We start from the raw sequence: 17,537 nt of genomic DNA, 5'->3' as shown, positions 1-17,537 counted from the left end.
CACATCTATTATACATCCCCAGTACATCTACAAGTGCCTGGCATGGTAGGAGGCATTCAGAAACTGTGGAATAGATAAACTAGTTTTCCTAACAACATGGGTGAGCCTTATCCAATACACTGAGGGCCTGAATAGAATAAAGAGCTGAGTAAGAGGAATTTGCTCTCTCTGCCTGTCTTCGAGGTGAGACATGGTCTTCTCCTGCTTTGGACTTGAACTCGGGCTGGAACTTACACCATCAGCTCTCCTGGTTCTCAGGCCTTTGGACAGATTGGAATTACCTTCTGGCTCTCCAGCTTGCTGCCTGCTGATTTGGGGACTTCTCAGCCTCCACACCGCACGAATCAACTCCTTATAATCAATTTCTCTCCCATACCTATATATCTGTATCAATCTATCTATCTAATCTCCTATTGGTTCTGTTTCTCCCAGACTAATACAGATGCCCAGATTGGCTAAGTGAGCTGAGATTCAAATTCAAGTTCGATGTGAGTCCAGTCAATTCTGTTTCCTTAAAGTACAGCAGTCTCCCTGCTTTCTTAACCCTACTTTAGTTCTCTTTCACATGTTAAACTGAAAAGGAAGTTAATTAGTGGATTAGACTTAGAAAGGGAATTTGAAGATCTTGGATCACTCTTACTTTTTTAGCCCAATGAGTCCCATCTGTTAGATCTTTTTTTTTTAGTTTAATTTTTTAGTTTTTTCTGTTGTTGGTTTTGTATTTTTTCTTTTTATTTCTTTTTCCTTCTTGTTAGATCATTTAAATTAACATTTCTAAGAAGTACAGGTTGCCAGTGAGGCAAATGTTCAATTTTTCACCTATGTTTTTGTTAAAGCAACATTAATGCCACTGATTTAAAAAAAATACAAAGGAGCAAGTGATAAATGGCTTAGGTGCTTTGTGTTGTTAGGGTGGCATTAACATTTAGAGATCTTTGTTAGAGAATGGTTTCCCAAAACTATGGCAACAGAGATAAAATGACAGACCTGCAGAGGCTCTGGAGCCAGACCTGGACTTGAGATCCCACTCTACTACTTATTGTGCAACCTGGGCAAGCCTCTCTGAGCCTTAGTTTCCTCATCTGTGAAATGGGGATAATGATAGTAACTGCCTCATAGAGACACTGTGAGGATTACATAAAATAATGCATGTGCTTAGCACAATAACTAGCCATATATAATAAGCATTTAATAAATGTTAGCTACTTTGAAAGGCATGGCTAGTTACCTAAAAAATATCTCCCTTTCTCTCTCAAATTAACAAAATCCTCAATTTTTAACTGGCTGTTAACGAGCTGGCCAACTAAAAGACTATAACTCCCAGACTTCCTTGAAGCCTGGTGAAACTGCGTTTCTAAGTTCTGGCCAATGAGATGTATATGAAAGTGTTATATGGAACCTTCATTAAGTCTTCGTAAGAGACAGAGGGCCTGCCCTTCTTTCCTTTCTCCATTCTATTGGAGTCTCCTTTCTCCATTTCAGGAAAGCAGATGTAATGGCTGGAGCTCCAGCAACTATCCTGAACTCTACAAACAAAGATACAATTATGTTTCTCTGAACAGTGTATTAGGAGGAGCCTGATTCTTTGATGGCTTTATGTAACCTCCATACCAGTCCTGTGCTGCCAACCTCTGAACTTCTTTTATGTGAGAGAGAGGTTAAACTTCTATCTTGTTTATGCCATTACTCTGAGTACCTCTGTTACTCAAGGCCCAAGTAATCCTAACTGCTGTGGCTGGCCCATGTGGTAGGTTCAAAACCACTTTGAGGCCCTGTTTCTGTAAATAAAGGCAAGGTTGAGGCAGAAATATAGAAAAGGGGATGCATGTCTTCAAAGCCTTTCCTCTCCTTCCAGACGACACTCAGATGCCACCATCCGCTCTCTCCCACTCAGAGGTCCAGGCTTTCATGCCCCATGGATACAACCAGCTCTCAAAGAATCTGATAAAACTCGGTTCATTTTAAGGTAGAAGTGATCATAAGGCATCTCTTTCTATTTGTCCTGGGCATTTGTATTTTATTTAAGACAAAGCCTTCTGATAGAATGTTTGGAATAATCAACAGACCTGTGAGAGAACTATTTTGGGGCAGAGAGGCCCACACATAAGGCTACTGCCCACCACTAAGGTTGGACTGTAATTTAATAAAAAGCACTCCTCTGGTTTAAGGAAGTTAATGGACCTCTCAAAAAGGAGCTCACCTTCAACTCCCAAGGAGTATCAAGGGTTGAAAGGGAGGAGTGAATATTTGTTTGAAAAGGCAATTAAATAGCATCCTCAATTCCCTCAGGCTACATATTTTACACATTACTTCAACAATCATTATTACGTCATCACTTGAAAAAAATTCTATGCATGATGCAACTCAGAAGGTAATTTATTCGTGACCAGTCAGTGGTTGAATAAAGAACCTAAACCACATTCCCCCAACCCTTGGTCCCCTGTTCAAACACTCCTCACTTTTTCTTCCTTTCTGAATGTAAACTGAATATATGTAATGGATAGATTTCATTTGAACATGACAGAATTTATGTATCTGAATTTAAATTGCAAGAGAGACCATCTTTCAGAGTAAAAGTGTGTGTGTGTGTGTGTGTGTGTGTGTGTGTGTGTGTGTGTGTGTATAATAAGACGGTCTTTCCCCACAGAACAGGACATCTGACCTCAAATGTGCATGCTCTCTGGTTTGGTTAAAGTAAAATTATCTCCCAAGAGCTCAAAGTGATCTACAGACTACCTAATGAAAACCTCTTTGCCTGTCTCCTCTATGCCTTGATTCCTCAACTGATTCAGAGATTAAATGACTGACAGGGTTATTTAAACTCTGGTGACCTTTTCTAGAATCTGGCTCCTTCAGGCTTTCAGACTGATACTGATGAGACGTTTGAGGAGTTATCAACTTACTTGATTCCACTATAGAGTCTCCTAGATGTCTAATTCCACTTGATAGGCTGAATCCAGGAGAAATTTCTCTATACACATCCCTCACTGAGATAAAATTTTCATGACATTCTACCAGATTTTCTTGTATTCAACAGTCAAGTTTATCTTTGCCAGTGCTGCTCTGACTAGTATTACCAGTTCCAGACCATAAACAACAGGCTCTTGTTTATGAGGCCATGACAACCAGCAGATTTATTTTTTAAAGTATTAGAGACTGATTTATATTTCTAGGTAAAACAATGCCCAAGCAAAGGGAACCACAAAGAAAGTGCCATGAAGCCCTCATCTTAAAATAGTGCAATGGAAGAAGACAGAATTTCTTCTGTGGAAGTCTCAGAGGCACAATGCTGATTCAACTTTTAAATCCTACATCCAGGATTTCTAGAAATGGTTGATACCTTAGGTTATCAGAAATTAATAAATCACACCAAGCGTGGGCTAATAAATGGCCTTTTATATGGATATGACCTTATAACATGAGGCTTTTGCACATAAAGGTTTCTGAAGGAGGAACAAGCAATTAGAAACCGTCAATTTAATTCAAAAGCACAGGTGTAGCAAACATGCTGCATAAAAACACAAATTTATCACACACGTAGAAAAAAACTGGAAAGTGGATTTTATAAGAATATCACTCATTTTATAAAGTTTAAAACTACAGGTTCTTTTAATTAGCAAGTATCAGTGGAGCATTAAAAGCAATTTAATTCACAAAACTGTATTTTACACACTTGCTTTTTAGGAACAAATGAATTTGTAAATCAAGAAACATATTTTAATAATAAGTTTCAGGTTTAATTTGCCTGTAAAGAAAAATTCAAATAATCTTGTGTAATGAAAATGCAAATATCTATAGTTAGAGCAAATTAACATTACTCAGTTCTCGTTATGTTGTTCTCTTTTAAAATAAAAACTCGTCAAATTCCTCCAGAAGGAATTTGTATTTAATAATATGATCATTAATTGTAAAACAAAATATACATAGGTATATGACTAATCATTGATTTTGTTTTTTTAATAGTTAATCATTTAATTTCTTCTGATTATATGCATTAACCTGAAAAAACTTCAATTCAGAAAAGCAAACTACTGCCAAGAAGGAAAAATAGATACCCCTCCCCGTCAATATTCTGGAACTGAATATATGAACAGATCACATATAATCCAACCATGTAAAAACATTCTTTTTGGGACAACTATAGTCCAGTTTCTTAAAGTGTTCTGACTGCATATAAATATTTACTTGAAACAGTCTCGTGCCATCTATCCACTCGGTTCCACATTTCAACCAGACAAGCATCCATCAGCACTCTAGCTTGGAATGAGTTCTAATAAGAGAAGTGTTTCTGCAAACCAGAATTCTAAACCAAAGATTTTTCCAAAAGAAAGATTACGTGCTTACTGTATAGAGCTCGTTAAGAACCTTCATTAAGTCCTCATGAAGTTGGAATGCAATCTCTTTGCTCTGCAATGAGAAAAAATTAACAATATTAAAAACTGTAATAGAAACTTGTTTCTAGATGATTTAACATCTTAAGAAGTCCACTGACTGAAAATAGAAGAATGTGTATAACACAATGGAAGGCCAGCACGACCCTGATACAATAAACATCTTCGACCAAATGGCCCTTTCTAAATACTAGATGTGTGCACCAATGGTTACCACTGGCTGGACAGAAGCAAAGAAGTGGACAGTGTGAATGGCTCTCCCACCATCCAAATCAGACTTTATCAAGAGCGAGAAAAAGGAGGGTGAAGCACCGTGCTTGCTCAGAAGTTGATTTGCAGAACCTAAGTCATGAAAAGATGAATTCCAGCATCTTGCTTCCCATCTCAGTATCATCACAAGGGAATTTTGCAGTGTGAGTCCCCAGAAGCTAAGTTAGAAACCAACAGGGAAATTAACTCTCCCTTTCCAAAATAACTATATGACTGACTACAAAATATTTTTTTAATTAAAGCATAGTTGATTTACAATGTTGTGTCAGTTTCTGGTGTATAGCAAAGTGATTCAGTTATACATATACATATATATATGTGTATATATATATATATATATATATGTTCTTTTTCAGATTCTTTTCCATTATAGACTATTACAAGACATTGAATATAGTTCCCTGTGCTATACAGTAGGCTCTTGTTGTTTATCTATTTTGTATATAGTAGTTTCTGTCTGCTAATCCCCAACTCCTAATTTATCCCTCCCCACCTCTTTCCCCTTTGGTAACCATAAGTTTGTTTTCTATGTCTGTGAGTCTGTTTCTGTTTTATATATAAGTTCATTTACATCATTTTTAAAGATTCTACATATAAGGGATATCATATGATACTTGTCTCTCCCTTTGACTGACTACAATTTTAATTTTAAGAAAACACTTTCAAAGTAGTGAGTTGGTAAGGCCACTTATGCTCCACATACTTTTTGCCTCTGCATTTATTATTGCTATTTTTTCATTAAGACAAAAAAGAGAGTTTTACTTTTCCACTCAGTGGGTAAATGACAGCATTTAAGATATTCTTCCCTAGGCTAATTCTGAGGGTTTGACAGAGGAGTATTTGAATATTTTTTTTCAGCAAAATCTGTAAGTTACTTTAAAGGAAATCATATATCCAAATTACTTTTCTTTTTTTCTCCTGTTTTGAGTTCAGTATTTAGTTAGGTACAGAAAATGGAAAAAAATGTGTAGCATGGCTTAATCTATAGTTTGAGACAATAACAACAACATCCATGGTTCATTTATGTGTCTCCCACTGGGCTGTCAGGACTGGGAGTAAGGGCCATATCTTTAACAGCTCTGCGACCTCAGAGTCCTGCACAGTGCTTGGGTGAGGCAAGTGAGGTGCCGAGGGTATGGAATTTAAGAAGACACTAGTCCAGGTCCCACTTGGGCACAAAGGAAGCTTCCAATCAGCACTTGCTAAATGAATCTGTACATAAGTTGAAATACTGTTGTTCGTGTGATTTGCTGAAGTAGTTACTGCCTTTGGTGAAGGCTGGCCACTGGTGAGAGGGCAGAAAAGAAAGGCCCATAGACCACCCTTAATAAAAATCAGAGGATCTAGATGAAACACAGTCCGTCTGCCAACACTAGGTCATGGGGTTAGGCCTCCCTTAAAAAAGGCCACATGTGCTGAAGCAAAAATTTGTGAACGTAAAATAGGGTGGGAAGATGACATCAGAGCAACAGCTAAACTTCGAGAAATTCAAGTTCGTTAGCTGCATTCGTCCCTGGGTTTTCTTGGAGTGATAAAGGGTGCTGGTGTTTATCAAGCTCTGAAAGATTTAAAATCCCTACACTTGGGTTAGAGATTTTATGTTTTGCTGTGTCCTTGCTATGTGAAGAGGTTGGTTAAGAATTACTGAAGGGTGAAAGGAAAGTCACAAGTGAGCAAACGAAGCCAACTGAAACTCATTTTATTTCCCTTAAATCTTGGCTATTCTGACTGTATACATTACACTGCAATCTCCTATGACTTCAGCTTGGTGTTATTTTAATATCATATTTCATTCAAGGATCTGAGCTACCAATTCAGAACTCTCTAATGGGATCAAAGGCTACCAAGTAACTCTGCTCAGCTGCCCACATTTCAGGTAGCAAGTCCAAAAAGAAAATATTTCTTGGCTAAGACTTTAGAACAATAACCCCCAAAATCCCTTAGGTCCAATTAACTGCAAGCCAAGAATATTTAGGATCAGATTGAACACTTGGGTTCGGGGCGATAAGGGCCTGCTAAACCAGCCAAGTCAAATATCTTACAACAGCAAAAAGGTTCTTTGTACATTTCACGTTTTACAAGATTTCAGGTAATGAGGTAGAGGAAGTCTGGCAAAACAGACATACTGTTCTCTGCTGAGCACACTCTCACATTTTTGGTTCACCTTTCCTCAGAGGCCCTGAAATATAAAAAAAATCTGTCTGGGAGGCAGTATAGAATAACACTTCAAAGCAAGGACTCCGGAGTCAGAATGCTGGGACTGAAGTCTCAAAGGCTTTTGGACTCCCCTGTGCCTGAGTTTCCAGATCTATAAAAGGAATGTAGTCATGGTACCTATGTCATAGGGTTGATGACAGCATTAACCAGATGACAGATACACAGAACTCAGAATGGTACCTAACACACAGTAAACATGCCACAAATGTGATAATTATTTAATTCTTTCCCAGACACTGTAACGGTTAACTCCCTTGAGTGAAAAGCCCACATCGTATTCTTCCTTCTTCTGGTCTCTATGGACACTTATTCCATTGACTTCCACATAGGAGGTGCTTGGCAGATACTGGTTGAATTGAACTGGATGTCCTTCACCCCACTCCCCATTACCCTGGCCTTTAGATCCACCCAAGTGACCCCTGATTTGGAAGGGCCTCAAGTATTGTGCTCCAGCCCTTGAGCCCTTCTTACATCCGTACACCCTTGCCACACATGTACACTGAACTTATCTGTGTTCCATTTTCGTGGGTATACTACTGGTGGTACCAGATGAATGAATCAAACATCTACTAGGAAATGGATAATTCCTCAAGCCAATGGGATAAGATATATACAACTCATGAAAGAGGCCCTTAAGTGGGAACTTTAAATTCTGTGAGAAGTTGGTGGTGAGTTATTTTCAGGGAGGTAGACCCCCGGCTACCCTCATGACACATCACCGAAGTTTCCGCCTAGATGTTCGCTCTGAATGACAGTCTAAACTCTCCGTGGTCTAGTCAGCAGCCTCGAAATGAACCATCTTCTCCCCGCCCTGCACCACTCCTTTTGCCTGCAAAAACTGTTAAAAGAATTGGGCTGTGCTCTGAAACGCTAGACCACGTGACTGAAGTGTGACGCATGAATTTGCACACCCTTTTGTTCACAGATCCCCGGGCCAGACAACATCAAGTCCTAGTCCGAGTGCTGGGGGCTTGGTCCCTGTCCCCATGGCACAGAAGCAACGACAAGATCACCTCATGTTATCCCCACCCCAGCTTTAAACATGTCTCCAATGTATTACAGTAACAGTGAAAAACAGTCCTTTCTTCTAAATACGACTCTGGACCCCAAGAGAAGCAATCTTAAAACAAAACACATCTGCTGTGGCACACAGGATGCTGACATACTCAACTAATGCACTGAAACCCTTTAATTAGAAAATATCTGGATTATCAAACGTCCATCAAAATTCAATAGGTTAAGTATACCTCTGGATTCTATTTCATTAAAAATGTGAAAACAGTGAGAGCAGACCCTTGACCCTTGACCAAGAGCTGCTAGGTAAGAAAAAGGATATGGGTATTAAGGAAAGCAATCAATGTTCCCTTTGTACAAGAGAAAAAAATAACTTTATGAAATGATATATGCTTGAAATAAAGTATTTTTTATGTTATTTGCGATTGGCTGATTAAAATTACTTTTGCACAGGGAAGGAGAGTCCCCTCCAACTGCTTCAGGTATGGAGTTGAAAAGCAAACAGTTTATTTTCCCCCCATTTCTGTGGGCCTATATAAGTTCAAATGATGGTAAAAACTTCTAATGCATTGCAATAGGATTCTAGGATTCTGATCCAAGGGGAAGTAAAATGGTTAGAACTTCCATTCAGTTGACATTTATTAAATGTCTCCAATGTGTAAACCCAGAGTTGAATACCAAGTCAATTTCTAATGGTTTCCTATTTATTATCGCTTTGATGTTTCAGACAATTCAAACATAAGGCCAAAATGAACAGTCCCAAAGTTTCCACCTTTTTTCATTATAAAAATGAATTAAGTGTATTGAAGAATATTGGAAAAATAGAGAACAGAAGGCCAAAACTACCACCATTATAATTTGATGGGTGTATTTCCTTCAAGTTTGTTTATCTAAACAGAGGTCTGAGTTGTAATCATTCTATAATAATAAAGTATCTTTTTTCTACTCTGCTTTTTTCCAGTTATCATACATTTTCCCATGTACTTATATAATTTTCAGAACATTATTATTGATTAAAATAACTACCCAGTGAATGTATATTAACCATTCTTCTATTATGGTTTCCAATGTTTCCACTATTTTCCATCAATCATTCAATTACTTACTTATTCATTCAATTTCACCCATATATTTTAATCACCCTGAACTATTATCATGAATGCTGTTCTAAAGTCATATCTTGCATTTTGCGCTGTTGCCTTAGTGTCAATTCCCAGACATGAAATTACCAGGATAAAAGTATTGACATTTTAAAGACCCTGGATTCACACTGGAAGATTACTTTCTAAAAGGGTTATAATGAATTTATATCGCTTCCAGGACAATAGTGTCACTCATGTCAGAATCTGGGGTTCATCTAAGACTTGCTTCTTCTCCTTGAAAGAGAAGCCACCAATCCTATCTATTCTGGTTGATCTGTTTCTCTGTATGTCATGAGAATTTTTTTTAAAGATAAAGACCTAGGGAACTCCCTGGCGGTCCAGTGTTTAGGACTCTGCCTTTCCACTGCAGGGGGCACGGGTTCAATCCCTGGTCGGGGAACTAAGATCCTGTAAGCTGCGTGGTGCAGCACCCTCCCCCCACCAAAAAAAGATGAAGAGCTAATTATGTCCTTCCTCTGATTAAAACCCATCAAATTCTTGCTATATTTTTTTCAGGATAGAGTTACGATTTCTTAAATCACTCATAACTTCCCCTGTCAAACTAGTCTACCTTACCTTCCACAAATCTCAAACCACATCCTTCAGCCTGATCATAAGCTGCTCACTCCCAGCTTCTACTTGCACATCTCTGCCTTCCCCATGTCGTCCCCACTGCCCAGACTCTGCTTCCTCCTCTGGCCTGGTACAATCCTACATGCTACTACTTTGTGAAAACTTTCTTGTAACTTTACCTTGTCCTTCAAATAAAGAAATTAGACCCTCCCTTCTCTGTGACTGTATAATACATTCATTCATTATCACTTCTAGGCTGTATGATTTAGTGGTTAGTTGTTCAAACTCTAAAACTGGATGCCTGTTTTCAAACTCTCTTGTCTGTGCATAAGTTAAATAATTTTGTGAGTTTCCTCAATGGCAAAACAGAGATACCAACAGCCTCTACATCACAGGGTTTTATTGGGATGGTCCTTATTAAACACTTAACACAAAACCCAGCACACAGTTGAGTGTTAAACTGATGCCACCCGTTATTATCACGCTCATCAAGTTTCTTTTTTCTCTTCATAAACAGAGGGTTTCTTTGAAAGCAGGGACTGTGTCCTAATCATTTTTGTGTTCCCAGGGCCTGCCGTGGTGCCGGGCACACTGTAGGGGCTCGATATACCTTTGATGAATGAATGGGACCCAGAGCTGAGTAAGGCATGGCTTCCTCCCTCCAGAGTCCACAGTCTCATGGAGGAGCTAGATGTGCCCCAACAGCTTCCTACACAGAGCACTGTGATAAGTGCTACACTGGGTGGACCCTGGCCAGGATCTCTCTTCCTGGAGAACAGCAGGCTTGCTCCCTGGAACCTCCCAGAAAGGGGAGAAAGGAAGGCAGAACAATGAGCATAATTAATACAACCATAATTGAGTACATTGGGCAATCGATCAAGTGATCTATATGGTTGGATTAAATGACCAATTCAGAGGGCCTCTGGCCTCTCACAGAGTTATTTTTAAAGTAAATCCACTGTGATGACCAGTCAAGGAATCCTGACCTTATGCTGAGTCAGAGTGAGACTAAGAGAGAAGGAGGAAAACCAGATTAAATATTTAATGAGAGGGTTGCAAATGGTTATAGTGTCTCACGCTCAGTGAGTTTTGGATGTAAATTCTGGTTAGAAGGGTCAGGCCATACCTCTACAGTGTGTGTGCTTTTAAATTTCCAAAACCTCGTGTTCATGTGTCTTTATAATAATAGATTCTCTTAATTCATGTAAACTCTCAAGACAGAAGCAACAACATCCTCCAAAATGCCTAATGGAAAAATCTGGGCTGGGCTTAATGGCCTGAAGCAATCTACAATATTTATAGTGTAGTTGCACATTTCCTTTCTATCTGTCAAGGGACATGGATTTGTACTTATTAAAATCACAACTAAATATCAGTGTATGGAATTAGCCTCATGATCTACTGCATTCCCAAGGCGAAAAATAATCAACATTCTTTTAGATAAAACTCCACGCCCCTAGAAAATGTGGGAAAGTTAGAAAAAAAAAATCATAGCTACAAGGGAACCAGAACTTCATTTTGAAAACAAGACAAAACTTAACCTTAAAGGAAATATCTGGGGCATCTCTTAGAATATTTACTAATGTAATTGCTAGGCAAATGTGGCATTCGACTGTGCTCAGCCCGTGAGCAGGCAAAAGTGCAAAGTCACGTACACCAGTGTCACTCATAACCACCCAGGTATAAAGAGCACTTGAACAGACAGATTAAGTAACTCAAGACTGAAATTTTAAATCCTACAGGGAATAAAGTAGATGAAACAATGATTATCATTTTCAGCTTGCATTTCCTTAACTCTTCAAGAAACACAATTTTTCATGCTAGGGTTATTTCTCTACTCAAAATGGAGATACACTGGAAACACCATTTCAGTGCTTCTAAATGAATAATCACTTAGGCATAAATTCTCAGTAGCGGATATAAACAAACCTACCTAATTAAAATCAGAACGTGTTATGAAACTCTGGTTAAGACTGTAATGTAATTAACTAAAAACTATCAGAAATATATTTCCAGACCACTTTTCAATATGCTGAACTTAACAAAAATGTAATAACTCAGCTTTATTAACAACTCCTTAATACAGTTCCTTAACAATTATCATAATAATACATCATCTTTAGTACATGAACCTGAGTCTACTAATTTATCACTAAAGACAACTGTCTTTCTCTCCTGTGACAGGTGTGACTGTGCAAAGATCCAGTGTGACCAAAAGCTTACATCTATGGCACAGTTGGCTGGGGTTATGAGTATAATCTGTGGTGAAGCAAACTAGACCATATTGTGTAGGGAACCCGTGACCTCAGTCTTAATAGCACTGTGGTAAGAAAAATCCAGGGACTGTTTACAAAACTAAATAAAGTTAAGTAGGAGATTTGCTCATTTATAAATCATTCATTGAATTAGTAAGCAAAAGGCAGAGATTCTTTGAGATACTGATAAAAGTTCATTTATTCATGTACACACTCATGCATTCAGTCATTCATTCTACCAGTTTATATGAGTACCTTCTATGTGCCAAAGATAGAAAAGTGGTCTTACATTTTAGTGAGAGAGGTAAACAAAACAATTTCAATTCAGTCTGATTTATGCTTATTCAAACAATTTAAACCAAGTGAAATTTCTCTATATAACTCTTGAACCAAGCCTAAAATTTAATAAACCAATCAACCTTCAGGAATTTATCCTAAATCAGAAATTTCCTTTCAAGATATATATTTATCCTAATACTAATAGTACCATCTCAGAACTACAACTCATTAATTGGTCTATAGAATTAACCATGTATTTAAGTAAAGGTAGCTTAAGGAATAGAAAAAAAACAAAAAACAAATCCCCATGGGGTAAGTGTCCTGTTCACCAAGAACTTGGTTCCTTGAATACTACCGGAGAATCTGAGAAAACACCTATGGCTAGTAGGCAAATGTACATGGCAAATGTACATGACAGCCTCCTTGAAGCAGGAAAAAACAAACAAACAAACCCCAAACCATCAACATAGGTCCAGATTATTTACTGGTCAGATTATTTAAATATCTTTACTTCTCTGAGCTGTTTCCTCATCCGAAAAATAGAGAAGAGTCCAATAATATACTCCCTAGGGTTCTTAGGAGGATTAAATGAGATATCCATTGTTACGTGCTTAACAAGGTGCCTGGCACGTACCAAGCACTCTATAAATGTACCTGTCATGATGCTATTATCAGCTCAGCATCATATCCTTGTTTCATTTCATGAAGTCACCCTCCAGTTTTCTAAATGCTAATGTAACAGTCTACTCATAGCAACTTGCAAATCAGTATGTCTCAGATGGTCACTTCAACCTAATTCAAGATTTACTTTCTAGAATACTTGTGTCTGAGGTACTATTATACCAAGGAGGATAAAGTCTATTCCAGAGAACACCGCAAAGCTACAAGGAAGCAGAACTCTAATTCTGAGCAAGCCCTTGCTGACTTTAGACTGTTAGGTCTTCCTTAGAATAAAGTAAAACTTGTCTCCACTTAAGTTCTACCAGTCAGTCTTAACTGTTATAGACTTGTAGAGCTAGTTATTCTAAGCCATCTTCTACACGACAGGTCTTCAAATATTTGAGACAGTTACTATGTCCTAGCTAAGGCTTACTTTCTCTGTACCAAACATTCCCACTGTCTTCAACTGTTCCTTATATGACACAGTTTAAAGAAATGAAGAGAGGATTCTCTTTGCCTCCCAGATAATTTTCACTGTTTTGGAGCTAGCAGCATTAAGGACACTTTCTTTATACTTCAAGGGGTAGAAGCTAAGATCTTGGGAAGATTAGGAGGCAACACACACCTCTCAGTGACTTGCATTTGCTTGCTATCACCCTGTTTTGTGGTGGCAGTCCAAACCCACATCTGCATAGTTAAGGTAAACCCAAGAATCCTGGCATCACTGTTAGCTTTTTTTTTTTTTTCTCCAACAGGCTAAAGAGCCATCAGATAAAGGAGTAGAAGCCTTACAATCTGATTAGGATGGACTGAATAAGAATGTCCTGGTTTTGGATTTCCAACAGACCTTTCATAAAACAACAAAAAGCCATGTGATTCATTCTTGATCTACATGGATGAGATCTTTTTGAAGACAATATCATTATAAGTATGGAAATACTCTCTGGCCATAACTCATGGTAGAGCAAAAATCATCACCCAGATTACTAATGCACCAGCTTCCTCACTAGGTTCCCCAAGACTGGTTTCTTCTCATTCCAATTTACTCCTCACAATGCTCTCAAAAAACAAAGCTGATTATGCCATATCCCTGATGCAAAATCTCTCTTGGCTTCCTTAGTTGCTTAGATGAAAACATACCAGTTCCTCAAACTGAAAATCAAAATTCTTCCATGCCTGCAGCCCTCACCCCCAACCTGCCTTTCTAGATCACAGGTAGCTGTTATCCCACTGTGTACACTTTGCCACGTTCTAGGCTATATTCCTCACCCCAGCCAGCTGTGTAACTGATGTGAGCTTTAGGTCCAGGCCAAAAAGAGGTGGCCTACGATGACAATTCTCTTCCGTTAAGAGTTGTGGGGCTTCCCTGGTGGCGCAGTGGTTGGGAGTCCGCCTGCCAATGCAGGGGACACGGGTTCGAGCCCTGGTCCGGGAAGATCCCACATGCCGCGGAGCGACTAGGCCCGTGAGCCACAGTTACTGAGCCTGCGCGTCTGGAGCCTGTGCTCCGCAACAAGAGAGGCCGCGACAGTGAGAGGCCCGCGCACCGCGATGAAGAGTGGCCCCCGCTTGCCGCAACTGGAGAAAGCCCTCGCGCAGAAACGAAGACCCAACACAGCCAAAAATAAATAAATAAATTAAAAAAAAAAAAAAAAAAAAGAGTTGTGAAGATGGGGCCAAGAGCCCCACCTACAGTCATCTTCCCCTAGCATCATTTCCTGGATATGCGCTAGTCTTGATCAGAACCCCAGGCCCTTGTCCTGTGCTGTTCTCTACATACATATAGAAGAATGCACTTCCCCGAATTCCTCTGTAAAACCTCACCAAGTTTAAGACGTTGATCAAATGCCGCTCTCTCTGTGAAGCCTTTCTCCATTTTCCTAGGCAGTATGCCTTACTCAATCATCTGTGCATTTGTGCTCTTGGGTCCTATTTCTGTAAGAGCAGTTGCCAACTTATAATGTAATTTTTATCTCTATACTTCCTTTCGTTACTAGATTATAAGCCCCTTTGGAATACTAATTGAGGATTTGTATCTTACTTTTGCGACCCTAGAACCCACCATTGTGCCTGTCACATAACGATAATCAATAAAGGTTTGCTGAATGAATAATGAAATAGAATGTCTACTCTGTTTTGGAAAAGAAAACTGATTTCAGTAAAGCTAGGTTTCAGGAAAAAAAGGAAATGAGAGGAAAAGTAGAAGTTGCAATGAATTTGTCATGACTGGTCAGTGTAATTATAAGACCTCGCCAAAAAATAAAAGATTATTTTAGCAGCCCCTTGCAATCTCTATCTTTAGAGCTAAAGAAATGAAATTTTAATGGCCATGTTTACTCAAGCCAATGCACTAAACCAATTATGGTTCTATGTTCACTTGAAACTACCAACGTTTAAAAAGTAAAAGTGGTGCATGTATTTATTTACTATTGTTATTGAACATTAGTGGGTTTTCTCAATCCATATAGTTCATAGAGCCAGTGTCAAATTTTGTTTTAAGTTTCTAGATTGATCTGACAAAGTATTTAGTTGATAAAATTTCTGCTTCTATTTAATTGCTTCTCTAACAATGAGAAAAAAATGTTTCCCTTTGATTGAGATTTAAAAGGTACTGAAATCAATCTGACAGCCACATTCAGTATTTGTTTGCAACTGCATATTTTTGGGTTGCTATTACTCAAGGTATCACAAGTGTTTCTTAATTCAAATATTTGCTATATGTGCAATATCCCCCAATATGGCATTTCTTGCAGCTGCTGGAAATCTTTTAGAATTCTACCATGTGAAATTAAACAAAGTCTTCAAATGGTAAGAAACGCTGGCTAGCAACCAGAATACTGTTCTCAGGTTGCTTCAGACTTTGTTGATCTCAACTACTTACACCTCGACCTAGAGTAGGAATGTTCTCTCCTCATCAGTTCTTTTAAGAATGCGGTTTCCTTCTGGGATGAGGAGAATGGGTAAGGATTCAAGGCTCTTTGAAAATGAACTTTCTTAAGTGCTGATCTTTTATGAATAACTGAACCTAAATAAACCTGGTACTGAATATATATATATATATTTTTAAACTTCTCTTAATGGGAGATGAGAGAATGGGTGCCTTTGACCTACTCCATATTTGTTAATTTAATCTAGACTTGTAAACCCTGTAATTGAAATGTAAACCAAATTGGAACATTTCTTTTAAAAAAATGTTTGGAAAAATGGAAAACTCAAGTTGGATTAATGGTTCTCAACTTGGTCCAATTTCCCCCTCAGGGGACATTTGGTGACATCTGAAGGAATTTTTGGTTGTCAAAACTAATAAGGTGCTACTGGCATTTAGCTGGTAGAGAAATCCACAGTCATCCAATTGTTCTTCCATTGGTAGTGTGTCATTTTTCTCTGGCCGCTTTCAATATTTTTTTCTTTGTCTTTAGTTTTTGGTTTGATTATGATGTGTATAGGCATGTACTTCTTTGGATTCATCTAGCTTGGGTTTTGCTGGCTTCTTGGGTAGGCTTATCTCGTTTGCCAAATATGGGAAGTTTTGTTGTAATTATTTTTTCAAATGTTTTTTCTACCCACTCGCTTTCTCCTCTCCTCAGAGACTCTGTTGACATGAATATCAGACCTTTTAGGATTGTCCCAACACTCCCTGAGGCACTGATTATTTTTTTCCCAATCTTTTTTTCTGTTGTTCAGGTTAGATAATTTCTGTTAATCTATCTTTCAGATGAACTGAAACTAATCTCTTTCCTCTGTTACCTTTATTCTTCTATTGAAACCCATCTAGTGAGTTTTTAATTTTGGTTACTGTATTTTTCAGTTCTAAAATTTCCATTTGGTTCTTTCTTTTTTTTTTTTTTTTTTTTTTGCTGAGACTTTATCTTTCCATTCGTTTCAACAGTGTTTGCTCTCACTTCTCGGAACATTTTTATCATGGTTGCTTTAAAAGTCTTTGTTAGCTAATTCCACCATTTGTGTCCTTCAGGATTGGCCATTTATTGATTGTCTTTTCCCATGTCAGCTGAGGTTTTCCTGGCTCTTTGTATGCTGAGTAATTGGGATTATACTCTGGATATTTTGAATATTATGTTATGAGACTCTGGGTTTTATTTAAACCACATGTAGAATGTTGATGTTTTTGTTTTATCAGGAAATCAACCAAGTTGAATTCAGGATGCAAATTCTGACCAGCCTTCTATGGGTTGTGGTTTCAATATCTGTACTGTTTCCAACACCTTTGTAGCACTATTTGGATCTGACTTGCATATGCACCATTCAGTGGCCAGTCTGGAGCCCAGGCATTGGTCTATCCCTTAGTTCAGCTCCCAATGTCTTTGGTAGGTATACTGCTTAAGAGCAAACCCAAGCATGTGCAGGTCAGGAGAGAGTCCAGGAGTTAATAAAGAACTTCATGAGATTGCTTTTTAAATCTACACCCTCTCTGTAATCTCCTTAGTACTTTTTGGTTCCTTTGACACCCCCTTTCAGTCCTCAGCCCAGAAGGCTGGCTGGCACTTTAGTTATTCCACCCTGCCACAGACTTGCCATGACTCATTTCTCCTCTGATTTCTCTCTCTTAGGAAGTAGACAGCATGTGATAGTGCTGCTTAAATCCAGCCCTGTCAATACTGGGTCTTCTGAAATGCCTTGAAATTTCTATTATGCGGCTGACACTTATCTCTGGTTTCTAATACAGATGTAAGTATTCATTATTTATTCATTCAATAAATATTTACACAGTATCTACT

At 38.4% G+C, this 17,537-nt stretch overlaps 1 protein-coding gene across 2 annotated transcripts in view; it reads right to left on the bottom strand.

Annotated features, from left to right (window-relative positions):
* Positions 1 to 17,537, bottom strand: part of SRGAP1 (SLIT-ROBO Rho GTPase activating protein 1) — a 274,898-nt gene that overhangs the window by 112,161 nt on the left and 145,200 nt on the right. For both annotated transcript variants that reach the window (XM_059936404.1, XM_059936403.1), the window contains exon 4: positions 4,345 to 4,407. In XM_059936404.1, the coding sequence (XP_059792387.1) occupies positions 4,345 to 4,407 (63 nt within the window). The remainder of the gene's footprint in view (positions 1 to 4,344; positions 4,408 to 17,537) is intronic.

The sequence above is a fragment of the Balaenoptera ricei genome, chromosome 10 (assembly GCF_028023285.1).
Source record: "Balaenoptera ricei isolate mBalRic1 chromosome 10, mBalRic1.hap2, whole genome shotgun sequence".
Lineage (NCBI taxonomy): Eukaryota > Metazoa > Chordata > Mammalia > Artiodactyla > Balaenopteridae > Balaenoptera > Balaenoptera ricei.
This window is presented reverse-complemented; position numbering and strand designations above follow the sequence as displayed.